Source organism: Nelumbo nucifera, chromosome 7 (assembly GCF_055504915.1).
Source record: "Nelumbo nucifera cultivar China Antique chromosome 7, China Antique-T2T, whole genome shotgun sequence".
Lineage (NCBI taxonomy): Eukaryota > Viridiplantae > Streptophyta > Magnoliopsida > Proteales > Nelumbonaceae > Nelumbo > Nelumbo nucifera.
In genome coordinates this window covers 53,547,120-53,559,327 of record NC_142655.1, presented here as the reverse complement: position 1 = coordinate 53,559,327, position 12,208 = coordinate 53,547,120, and the positions used below count along the sequence as shown (strand labels likewise).

The 12,208-nt window shown below is 38.0% G+C and overlaps 1 protein-coding gene across 1 annotated transcript; it reads left to right on the top strand.

Annotated features, from left to right (window-relative positions):
- Window positions 1-4,895: 4,895 nt before the first annotated feature.
- On the top strand, window positions 4,896-6,893 carry CYTC6A (Cytochrome c). Its single transcript, XM_019200034.2, has 6 exons — window positions 4,896-5,054; window positions 5,130-5,262; window positions 6,096-6,193; window positions 6,284-6,315; window positions 6,399-6,462; window positions 6,547-6,893. Exons 1-6 carry the CDS (start codon window positions 4,998-5,000, stop codon window positions 6,685-6,687), a joined length of 525 nt encoding a protein of 174 aa, XP_019055579.1. The 5' UTR covers window positions 4,896-4,997; the 3' UTR covers window positions 6,688-6,893.
- The last annotated feature ends 5,315 nt before the right edge of the window (window positions 6,894-12,208 follow it).

The window sequence follows — 12,208 nt, the reverse complement described above, 5'->3', positions numbered from 1 at the left end:
GTTTGGCATGGCATGACACTATAACACTGTGGGCCAGGCTGGCCCATGGGTGGCCCAACCCGTTTTACACTTATAATCTCCCTATTGCTCTTTATCAAGTTAAAATAGTTGTTGCTTGTTAAGGGTCATAATGTGTCGATGAACTATTGCTTTGATACCATGTATCTCAGGGATAATCATCAAGGCCTTGTGTGGTGATCAAATGAGTCGAGTAAGCCTATGATAACAAACAACACAAGAAAGGCAACAGCAATGGCACACAAATTAGGAAAAATGGAACATGTATTGCATTAATATAAAAAGCACATGGACATGGTTGATGTGTCTCGAGGTCCCATGCTTAACCTTTACATCTTAGTTCCCTTGAAACTGCCTACTTCCTCATAAAGAGGCATTTAAGATTTTGGTATTTACATAGGCATCCTCTCAATAGAAAATGAGTATAATACCAACCCAAGACAGACATGTTGATACATCGATGGCATGTTAATGGTGTATCTATAAAATTGATCATGACAATAACACAATACCCTAGACCCAGTCAATGGGTTAGTGATAAGGTGCACACTAAGCTAGTGGTAGATTAGTGGTTTATGGATTAATCTATAACATCATAGAAAAGATAAAATATTAAAATCGATAAAGTATAGAAAAAATTTAAAAGAATTAGACATGTCTAGTGCATGTAATATTATATATTTCTCATATTAATTAAATAAAAATAAATTTGACAAATGAGAATTGTTGTGATCAATGATGAAAATAGCTAAAAGTGAAAAAAGAAAGAAAGATAGAAGATAATTTCAATTTCTCTCCTTCTATGGTTACAAGAAACTGTTTCTACTAGTGCCTCAGTGCTTGGACTGTTAGACAGTGTATGCCCTTAGCTTTAATCAGATCGATGTATCTTTTGACATTTATTGTAATTGAATAAAGTACATAATTGATTCATGTCATTGTGGTGTGTTTTTGTGTAATATTCTTAAACTAGACATATATGAGACTCGTGTTAGTTTAGAATCTTCACAGCTGTTGAATAGATCTAGGGAGATTTATCTTGTCAAGGCTGATACTAATGTGCCACCAAATTGGTTGGGGTGGCTTGTCTCAGGTGCCAGGTGAGACCTGAGGTACATGTAGTGTGGGTTTTATTGAAACCCTAAATCGGACCAAATTCCAGTGTTGCCCTGAACCTTTGAGACAGATGGGCAAAACTGGAATGTTACACCTGACCCCTAGACTCGATTATGGTACTGCACTAGGTGTCGTATTGGACTGTCTTTGATATGCCAATCAATGAGATCCTTAGAGGGGGTCAAAACCTAGGTATGTTGGGGCAGTCTGAGAATTCACTTGCGTGGGTGATCATAGTGACATGATCAGCCCCTTTGTCAGGCAAAGTGAATGATTAGGGAATGCACTCTCTCTAATGGAAACCTAAATTGCCGGCAATTGATTTCAAACATTGAGATTTTTTTTTGCAAAATATATATTTATATAGACATATACATATATATTATGGTTTCAAAATGTTTGCAAAATGTTTTAATTCCCGGGATCCATGTGAGTAGAAAGTACAGCACTGCACCTTGCAGCCGAGGGAGAGGTCTTTTCTTGTCAGGTAGTGTTTGATCATTATGGGCTGAGAGGTTAAGTGTAAGACCATTGAGGTTAATATCTGATGGGCTAATCTTGCATCTACCCACAGTTATGGAGCTTTCATAAGGTGGTTGGATCCAAGAACCATTTAGTTTAATTGTTGGGCCCATTAAGAGCCCATGGTGATGGACTTTGGGGTTCATTGTCTCCTACAGTGAATTCAGCCAGGCCTTGTAATAGAGGCTGGGCTGAACCCATGCAGCTGATGAGTAGATCAATGTTAGGGCCCCACGCCATACAAAGAGAGCCAAGTTGGCAGCAGATTAAAGAGTAAGTGAGCACATAAGCTTAATGGGCCTGAGGCCTAATTCGAACTGGGCTTAAGTTAGTTAATTAAAAGGGGGCGGATTCAATTTTTAAACTGATTAGGATTAGCTGAAGGATAAGATAAGTCTTGTCCATTTAAGAGTCCATATCCAAATATAAGATTTTAATTAGGAAACTCTCTCCTAATTAGATTAGGAGGCTAATCCAAAGAATGCTATAAATAGGTGGCAAATTCTTCAGATTTAACACACAACAACAAATTGTAGAATTCTTCCCCAGTTTGATCTCCACTTGTGGATCTAATCAAGAAGAGTTCTTGATATTGTTTATTGGTAGAAGAAGCAATCTGAAGTGGTGCTCACCAGCCCTTGCTTGATTCTTGCTGAAGAACTCAAGTTCTTGCTGAAGAACCATCATGCTGATCCTGCTTCACTACACATTGTGTCATCTTTAGTGGAAGCGGGTTTTGGTCTTCTCTTTGGGCATGAACACATGCATTAGGAGTTACTGTTACTTCGTATTAGGTATATCCCTCACTCTCTTTTGGTTTTAGATCTGTCCCGATTTTGGATTCAAGAACGAACCTTGAAAATGCAGTTTTCTAAATTAGGGAATATGATTCCTGGGAAGGGAGAGAGAAAATTTTTAAAAATTTGCCCAACTTTTCTTCATAGTTCGGCCATCCATTTGATAGATCTCCCTTTCCTTCATGGACATGTAATGAAATTTAAATCTTCCATAAAGGATGCAAGCGTCCATCGAAGTGCCCCAAGGATGGACACATAACCATATTCTCCTTCACGAAAGGAATGCAAGTGAATTCTAGCAATGATATCTGAATATCAAGCCATCGAATGATGATTGATGATAAAACACACACACAACTCCACTCCACCATATAATTTGAGAGCACTCTCCATAACTTGTTTAAATAGATTGAGTTCAGTGGATAACCCTTCAAATTTGGTTGACAATACATAGCCGTTTTTTTTTTTTGGGGGGGGTGCCTCAAAAAAGCCACCGCTCTTCAGCCCTCCCATAATGTTTTAGGGTGAATTTCAGATTGCCACCTTGTACTTTAATTTGGGCCTAGCAACACTTAATCCCTTGCCGATTTTTATTTGTGATAAATATCCCAAGAACTTTTAAATTCTAACATTTTGCCCCTCTTCTAGTAGCTTTGACAGTCAAAAGATGCATTGAGCTTTTGTATTAACACTTGAGTAGCCTGAAGCCCGTTTGGTTAAGGCATGTCTTTTTGTGCATTTTTCCATGTGAAAACGAATACAAAAAAAAAAAATACAAAAGCATCATTTGGAGCTTCCTGAAAATCACTTGATTTGGGCTTCTTGCGTCTTTTCGGCGTGTCGACTTTTGACAGTTAGATCTGCCACAAACCAAATGAGAAAAGACCAAATTGCGATTTGTCGGGTTTGTAAATAGCTGACAGACTGTGCAAATAGACACGCCAAACAGGGCCTAAATTGACAGAAGAAATTAATTTACTAAAATGGCCTTTCAAGTTTTGTATAGATGAGAGAGTGACTTTTCAAACCAACAAAAATGGATAGGACAAAGCACATTATCTCTTTCTTGCCCAGTTTTCTTGTAAACCTTAATCGAACAAAACCCTCACCACAAGAAAGAAGAAAAAATTAGAAACATATATAAGTAAAGGATTTATACAAATGTATGAGAGGAGCAAAGTGATGTAGATCGAGGAAAGCATAATTTGGGGCTTTAGAAATGTTTGACAAGCATATATGATAGTTACATGGAAATCTCTTTAGAAGTTAAGTGACGAAGTAAAGGATTTATACAAATGTATGAGAGGAGCAAAGTGATGTAGATCGAGGAAAGCATAATTTGGGGCTTTAGAAATGTTTGACAAGCATATATGATAGTTACATGGAAATCTCTTTAGAAGTTAAGTGACGAAATTCTAATCGGGGGCACATTGTTGAAATCTGAAGTTCTTGGAGGTATTTGTCAGAAATGAAAGTTTGGAGGGTTAAGAATTGATTAGGGGTGATTTGGTCCAACCTAGTAAGTAAAGGTCACGTGGACATGACCTACCAGTAGGATGACAACTCGGCAAAAGGAGTTCAACAATTCAGGAGCCCAGGTATTCGGGCACCTCGACACAGAGCCACCTCGGCACCAAAGCCAGTTCAACACCTAGGTACCAAAGTGACACGCAATCAACTCCAGAATCTTCTCAGTGGATTTTGAATCTCCCTGGATCACGCCGCATAACGACAGGCCTTATCCTCTCCCTGCCCGGATCGGACGGTAACGATAGACTTCATTGATTGGTACGTTACTCTCCTTCTAAAGTGGAAACGGATCTCATCTACGCAGGTCAAAGATCCCGGAATCATTTCGTGAGACCTACGGTAGCTCAATTATATAAGGGCATCAACCCCTCCAGGGCCCAAGTACGCGTGATTTAGTGCATTATATCTCTCCTTATTCTCAAACTCTTAGCTCGCATATACTATTACTGACTTAAGTTAGGAGCATCCAAATCGTGTGACCTACTTGGCGGCATGCATCAAGGTGCCTTGCAGTTAGGAGCATCCAGATCGCACATCATAAAGAATCACTATCCAAAGTACAGGGTGGCAATCAGTAATTTACCCAATACTTCGACAAAGTTTTTGTGCGCCTCTCTCATTTCAGAAAGCTTCATTTTGAAGTTTCTTAAAATGGATAGGTATTTATTGGCATTTTGTTGATGTGCCTAATGGCACTTATAAACGCCTTCATTAAATGTGTTTCTCAATTTTACAGTCATATAACTACAAAACATTTACTAATAAAGTAAACAAAACCAAACACGGAAAGTTGGGCCATTAGATCGTAGAAGCCCATTGAGGCCTTACAGTCCTGTGTCTGTCCCAAACCGAAATGATGCCTAAAAAGAGAGTAGTCCACGGCCCCACCAGGCCACCACAGCATTTGGTCACATATATCCAACTGTTTTACCAAACGACTGCATACCGATACCGAAAGATGAAGATGGAAGGATATATTTCTTGAGCCGAGAAGAAGAAGAAGAGGAAGAAGAAATGCTTCCTTTATCTGTGACATTTGGGTTTAGGAACTTTTCTTCCCTCCCAGTAAAGGTACTAGAATCCCTTCACATCTCTTTCTCCCTCTCCCTCTCTCTCTCAAGCCCAATTGTTTTTTGAACTATGCAGTCTGTAGATAAGGAATATGTGGAGGAGAGATCCCCAGTTGCTGAAACGCCTAAACAAATCAAATTTCTAAAGAGTTTGGCACCCCCTTTAATGGCTGCGCTTGTGGCCTTATCACCTCTCTGCAATCCACCAGGTACGTACGCATTTTACAGACCGCTAATTCATCTCTCTCTCTCTCTCTCTCTCGTTCATTATAAATTGCCATCTTATGCTGAATTACTACAACACCCCTGATAAATTGACAAGTGAAAGTTTGTACTTCATTTTGGTATTAACTCTGTCTACTGTTGCCTAGCAACTTTTTTGCTTTTAGCTTTGAAAAGTTTAGAGAGAGAGAGAGATGATTTTACTCGTCCCTATAAAATGGGATATTTCCTAGGGATCGAATTTACTAGGGAAGGTTGTATCTTGGAAAATAAACGCTACTTTAATTTTGTTTTTCTCTGTTTTCGTTTTGTTATATCTTTTAATATTATTTATTTCCAATTTAGATTGTTCAGACCAAACTAATAGACACAAAGCCTGTTTGATGGAAGGCACATTTACCCTTGAATGGGAAAGAAGAAGCCTTTACATGCAACACTACAAGTCTACAACCTTTCGCTTTGGAATGTGTAATGTCCATCAAATGAGCTACTTGGTTTTGGGCCCAGACAGAAATTATTTCATTAACATGCAGGAACCTTTAAATTTCAATTTCTTAATACAAGGATCCCGTTGAAATTGAATCTACCATATATGTGTTGTTTTTCAAAGTCATGATCAGTGTTTGTGCCATTGTTTATAGAGGATAATATGGATAAAGGACAAACTAGTAGAGCGAGTACATAATCAGATTCTTACAAAATAAACTCACTAATTTTAATTTCTTCAGATAATCATGTAAGTAAAAATTAGAAACCTTGTTTTATTTTTCTCTCTTTTTCCCTTACATGATTGTTCTTTCTTGGCTTTTTCATGGTGCAGCATCACTTGGACAGCTTACAGATGTTCAAAGAGGAGCGACATTGTTTCGCCGAGCCTGTATTGGCTGTCATGATGGAGGTGGAAACATAATTCAGCCTGTGAGTCATCTCATCAGTTAACCCTTTAAATGAATTGGATCCTTTATGTTCTTTCAATTCATTTAGTTCTAATTCAGACCATCTTCTCAGGGTGCAACACTTTTTTTACAAGACCTTCAAAGGTGAAAAGCAAAGTTCAAACTGATATTTCTTCTTTTCATGGTTGAACATTGAAATAATTTGGGTTTTTTCTGGTGCAATGCAGAAACGATGTTGATAAAGAAGAGGAGTTATACAAGATCACATATTATGGAAAAGGAAGAATGCCAGTAAGTTTTGCTATACTCTAACATTACCTACATGTAATCACATTACTATTTGTTTGCAAATTATCTAGTCTATCTGTTCTGCAGGGATTTGGTGAGAATTGCACACCAAGGGGACAGTGTACATTTGGACCCAGGCTACAAGATGAAGAGATTAAGCTTTTGGCTGAGTTTGTGAAATTACAAGCTGATCAAGGGTGGCCAAGTATTGAAAGCTATGGTGATTGATTCCTACAAAGACTGAAATATGAATTTGCTTCTTTTAGTGCCCAGCCACACTTGCATTAGGGTATACATGGTAATGCTCACGGTTGTTCTTACACCTAGCCAGCAATTAGTTCATTTTGGGTCTCTGTCAATATTATGCAACTAAATGGGTAAACAAGCAGCTATTGACCTCAAAATTTTTAGGCCAATAATGACCTCTTTTACAAGATCAAGTTCCCAAACATCTCTTTTGCATTAGCCCATTTTTGCATGGCCTCATGCCTAAAAATAATCCAATGGTATTAGAAGGGGCCTATGTGGGACCTTCCAATTCAAACTTGAGTTTCTAATCAAGAGCCCTTATCTTAAATAATTCATAGGGCATTTTGTAGACACCTCATTTTTTCACAAATAATGTATTACTTTACACTTTCCAAACAAGTAACCAAATCATTGTTTATTTTATTTTCTAGCTTTGTTTCTAAATTGTTTAGCAGAAATCGGGGCAGGCGTGAAAGACTCAGAGATTGAAGAAGCTTCCTCCCTCATCTCCCAGCTCTCAGAGGCCTTTATTTCAACCTCTTTCCCAGACAAGCTAATCTGGTTCCTAACCCCAAATGGCACCTTTACCACCAAGTCTTTCTTCCACCAGCTTGTTTCCACTTCCAGCTCCATTACTCCTCAGGCTAACAGGATTTAGATCTCTTTAGTTCCCCCCTAGAGTCTCCTTCATTTCAGAGGTAGCTTGGGGAAGGCTAAATACTTTTGACATCATCCAGAGAAAAAGGATAGGGAGAGCTGGGAGAACTTTTTATCTCCTCATGTTTGCATTATGTTTCCAAGTGATGGGTAGTCCATTGGTTACCTGTTTATCAATTGCCATGTGGCTAGAAGCTTGTACTAGATTTATGGAGGCAGTTACAGCTGGGCTCCTCCTAATTCTATTGGTGAGTTCATTAATTAGCAGAAGTTACAGTCTTTGCTGGAATGAATTCTGGGGACCTGCATAGATGGTGGTTGGATTACTTGCAAACTTCTCCTGCTGAGCCCCTTATAATCTCCTTCCAAGACAGTTGAGTGATTTCATTGTCCAATTTAATGGAAGCTTAAGGAGAGAGCTTAATTCCCACTTAGCTGTGGGCATTGGTGGTCTGTTATACAACTCTTGTAGGGACTTATGCTGGGTTTTTAGTGGACCACCACAGCAGGGGATCCATCTGAAGCTGAAATTCGTGCTCTCTTACAATGACTAAGAATTGCCAAGGATATTCTGTTCAACTCCCTTTCCTTGGGAGGTGACTCTAGATATGCCATTAAATGGCATGGGATAAAGAGCAGGGTTCAGGACTTTACAGATTGTCCAATTTCTTGCACGAAATCTATGAAATGGCCTCCTTTCCATGTAGTTTCAGATGAATCCCAAGGAATCTCAATCATTTGGCTGATGGGTTGGCAAAATCTGGCTTGGGAAGTTTTTTTTTTTTTTTTTTGGGTATAGTGCAAATATAATGCCTTACTGATCTTGCTTTATTCAAGTTTAATATAAGTTATCTTTTTTCTCAAAACATAGGGGTGGGCATGGTAGTAGAGTCTCATTCCCAAATAGAATTAGCAACCACCAATCCAACTTTTGTTGAGAAAGTCTCAACTCTCTTCATAAGTTCTTACTTCAACTACTAATGACCTAGTAGTTGATGGTCAGTTGGCACCCCTCCAAATTAGGAAGCACGGAATTAAACCCACAGAACCACTGGCTCTCCATTGCATGGCCAGTGGGCCACAAGTGCACCTTGCATTGTTCCAACCAAGGTTCACAATATCGGCCGATACGTATCATATCAGGAGCTTCCCGATACGCTCCTACAGAGGGTGTATCGGGGTTTTGACCGGTTCAGGGAGTAGATGAATCTTAAACCAGCCCCTCTGAATCGGATTTGAAAAAAAAAAAAAAACTAAAAAAAACCACCGATACTGTCCGATATGCCTCTACCGGTGTATCGGGTGTATCAATATTTTGAACCTTGGTTCCCACCCCTAATTTCCCTGTAATGCGAGTTATGTAATACGAAAGAAAGAAAGAACGAAAGAAAGAAAGAAAATACATTCATCAAGCCTATGAATAGTAAAAAAGACATTGATAGAGATTTTATTAAAATCTCCTACTACCATCCAATCATATTCATGCACTGTCAGCAATCTGTTGAAATTCATTCTAGACTTTGCATCAGACCAGAAGAGCTCACTTGCTGCGACCATGGTCATAGCATAATAGCATATTTTTAATAACCTCCAATAAAACATAGAAATGATCCCCATTGTTCTGAACTCAAAACACTGGGATTTGCCTTTTGGTTGGGTCGATGGTGTATCCATATATATTTCTCAATCTGTTTAAATCTATTCAAGAGTTATGCTGTTTGCATCAGATAAGAAGGGCTACCATGGCCCTAGCATTTTCTTACGATTGCCAATAAAACAAGGAAATGATTTCCATTTATTTTAAATTCAAAACACTAGTATTTACATTTTGGTTGGGTCGTATGTCGGCTATATCATATCGGTACTTAGAAACAATTTAGGTCCTTTGCATTTGTAATCTCTTGAAGTTTCATTCAAGATTTTGGTCCTTTGCATCAGATTAAAAAGGCTTACATCTGCTGTGACCATAGTCCTGGCTAGTAATTAATCCCATTTTCTTTCTTAATTCAAAACACTATATTTGCTTTTTTGTTCCATTACTATTGAAGTTCATTTAGACTTGGGCCCTTTGCATCATATCAGACGAGCTCACATCTGCTGTGACCATGATCCTAGCATTTTCTTATGCTCACCAAAGAAACAAGGAACTTACCCCCATTTGTTTTAAATTCAAAAGTCAAAACACTGGTATTTGCTTTTTGGTTGGGTCTCTAGTCTTAACGTTTGATCAGTGACCTAACCTTGTGAGATCACTTCAGTTTTTTTTTTTTGCAAGCTGTATGGTTTTGATTCTGGATCCTACGATCTCTGTCAAGCAGGGGCTTTGTTTCTTTCATCACATCGATTAAGATCATTTTTAAACACGTTCAATAAAGTATTTAATATCATAACCACTTGAATGTTAGTAAGAAGACTAACCCAACAAAATTGATGATACAATAGATTACCCATTTTATCTTTCTACTCCCAACATTATCTAAGGTTGTATTTTGGTACCATTACATTTCTACCTGAAGTTTTGGGTTGATCAATACAAATTGGTGAGAGATATGTATTGTCACATCAAATAGAAGAGTCATTTCAGCTAGAAAAGTTAGACTTGAGTCCCTATAGCAAGAAACATTAACAAACAACCTCCCACGCATGCATTTTTAAGGTATTCTTGTTTCAACCAGCCTCAAAAAACAATTGTATGCCAATTTGTATTTGATCAACTCAAAAACATTTTAGGTAAAAGGAACAATGGTGCCAAACACAAGTGGGTGAGTGTTTGGAGGATCAAGGCCTTGTTTGATTTGCAGGAATAGGGGTCTTGAATCGGAATTAGAATGGGCTATTCCTATTCTTGTTGGGTTATCCTCCTCATAAGGTGGGACCCACAAACCATAAAGATAAAATGAAGTAAAAGTGAAAAGGACAAAACGTCTTGTTTTGTCTACCAACGAATTGGAGAGAGCTCATTCTCCACTCTCTCAATTCTAACAGCTCTCTAGCAAATATCAGAAATTAGAAAAGGGATTTTGAGAAGAAGGGTTTGGAAAGAAGGAGATTTGCAAGGGCTGAAACGAAGAAGATAAATCCGTTTTCAGCATCTCTTTTTGTTTCCATTGTTGTGCTTCTACCTTTGGTGAGAGATTTCATGTTTTCTATCTATTTTATTGATATTTTTTGTTGTTGGAATCCAAAGACTTTTTTGATGGTCCTCATTTAATTGTGACTAGATAGAAAAACATTGTATCCCATTATTGTTGCGAATAGTGGATGATTTGGATTTCGGTCCCGTGGTTTTTACTCTCATATTGAGGAGTTTTCCACGTAAATCTTGGTACTTACCATTATTGTTCATTTTGTGTTTGACTGTATGTTTCTTTACTGCATATCTGCTATTTGTTGTTAAAATTTCTTTGATTTGCATAAAAAGAAAATATAGGAATTATTCCCAACAAAGTGGTATTAGAGCTTGGTTCTTGTGCAAATCATGGATGGAAATTCGGTTAGGATGATTTCATTGAATGAAAGCAATTGGTATCTTTGGAAATCAAAGATGAAAGATATGTTGCTCTCCAAAGACTTGTATGCACCATTGAAAGGTGAACAAGGCAAGCCCAAGGATATGTCAAGTGACCAATGGGAAATTCTTGACTTGAAAGTCGTTGCATGCATCTGACAATGGTTGGGTGACAATACTTATCATCTTGTGGCAAATGAAACTTCAACCGTTCCTCTTTGGAACAAGTTGGAAAGAGTTGTATGAGAAGAAAACCGCCGGCAATAAGGCTTTCTTAATAAAAAAGCTCGTAAGTTTGAAGTACAATGAAGGTTTGTCCATTACCGAACACTTGAACCAGATGCAACATGTTGTAAATCAATTGGCTTTAATGAAAATGGTGTTAGATGATGAGTTCCAAGCCTTACTATTACTGAGTTCATTGCTGGAATGTTGGGAGACACTTGTGGTGTCTCTTAGCAACTCTGCACCCAAAGGAAAAGTCATAATGAATTTGATAAGAAGCAGTTTGCTCGATGTGGAAATTAAAAGAAAATCATTGGACACTAGTAAATCAAATGCACTTCTTACAGAAAGTTGACGTAGAAGTAAAAGTTGAAGTCTATATAACCGTGACAAGTCTAGAGGTAAATCCAAGTCAAGAAAAGATATCGCTTGCCATTACGGCAATAAGCTGGGACACCTCAAGAGAGAATGCATAAAATTAAAAGTAACAAAAAGAAAGAAAAATGTGAAAAGAAAAGAAGGAAAGGAGGCGACTGCAACTGTTTTAGATGGTGAGGTTATGATTTTTGTGGGATGTGAAGAGTCTTGTTTTAGCCTTACATACTAAGACATAAATTGGATTATTGACACTAGTGCGTCATACCATGCTACTCCACACAATGAACTCTTTGCTACTTACAAATTAGGTGATTTTGGTATAGTAAAAATGTGTAACAGCTACACATAAAAAATTATGAGGTTAGGTGATGTTCAAATAAAAACCGATGTTGGTTGTAAATTGGTTTTCAAGGATGTAAGGCACGTATCGGATCATTGCTTCAACATAATATTTGTAGGAAAATTAGATGGAAAAAGGCAACAACAACAATTTTGGTGAAGGAAAATGGAAGCTCACCAAAGGATCTCTTGTAATGGCAAAATGGTGAATATGTTGTACTCTTTACAGAATGAAAGCTCAGTTATGTAAGGGGCAGCTGAATGTTATGGAAAAAGACTCTTCGAACCTATGGCAAAAGCAGCTTGGTCACATAAGTGAAAACGACTTCAAGTTCTTGCCAAGAAACAACTTATCCCGAGCTTGAAAGGTACGCATTTAGATTCATGTGTTCA

Coding starts and splice junctions, on each gene's coding strand:
- CYTC6A (XM_019200034.2), top strand. CDS start 4,998: ATGCTTCCTTTATCTGTGACATTTGGGTTTAGGAACTTTTCTTCCCTC. Junction 5,263..6,095: donor ACCTCTCTGCAATCCACCAG/GTACGTACGCAT, acceptor TTCATGGTGCAG/CATCACTTGGACAGCTTACA. Junction 6,463..6,546: donor ATGGAAAAGGAAGAATGCCA/GTAAGTTTTGCT, acceptor TCTGTTCTGCAG/GGATTTGGTGAGAATTGCAC.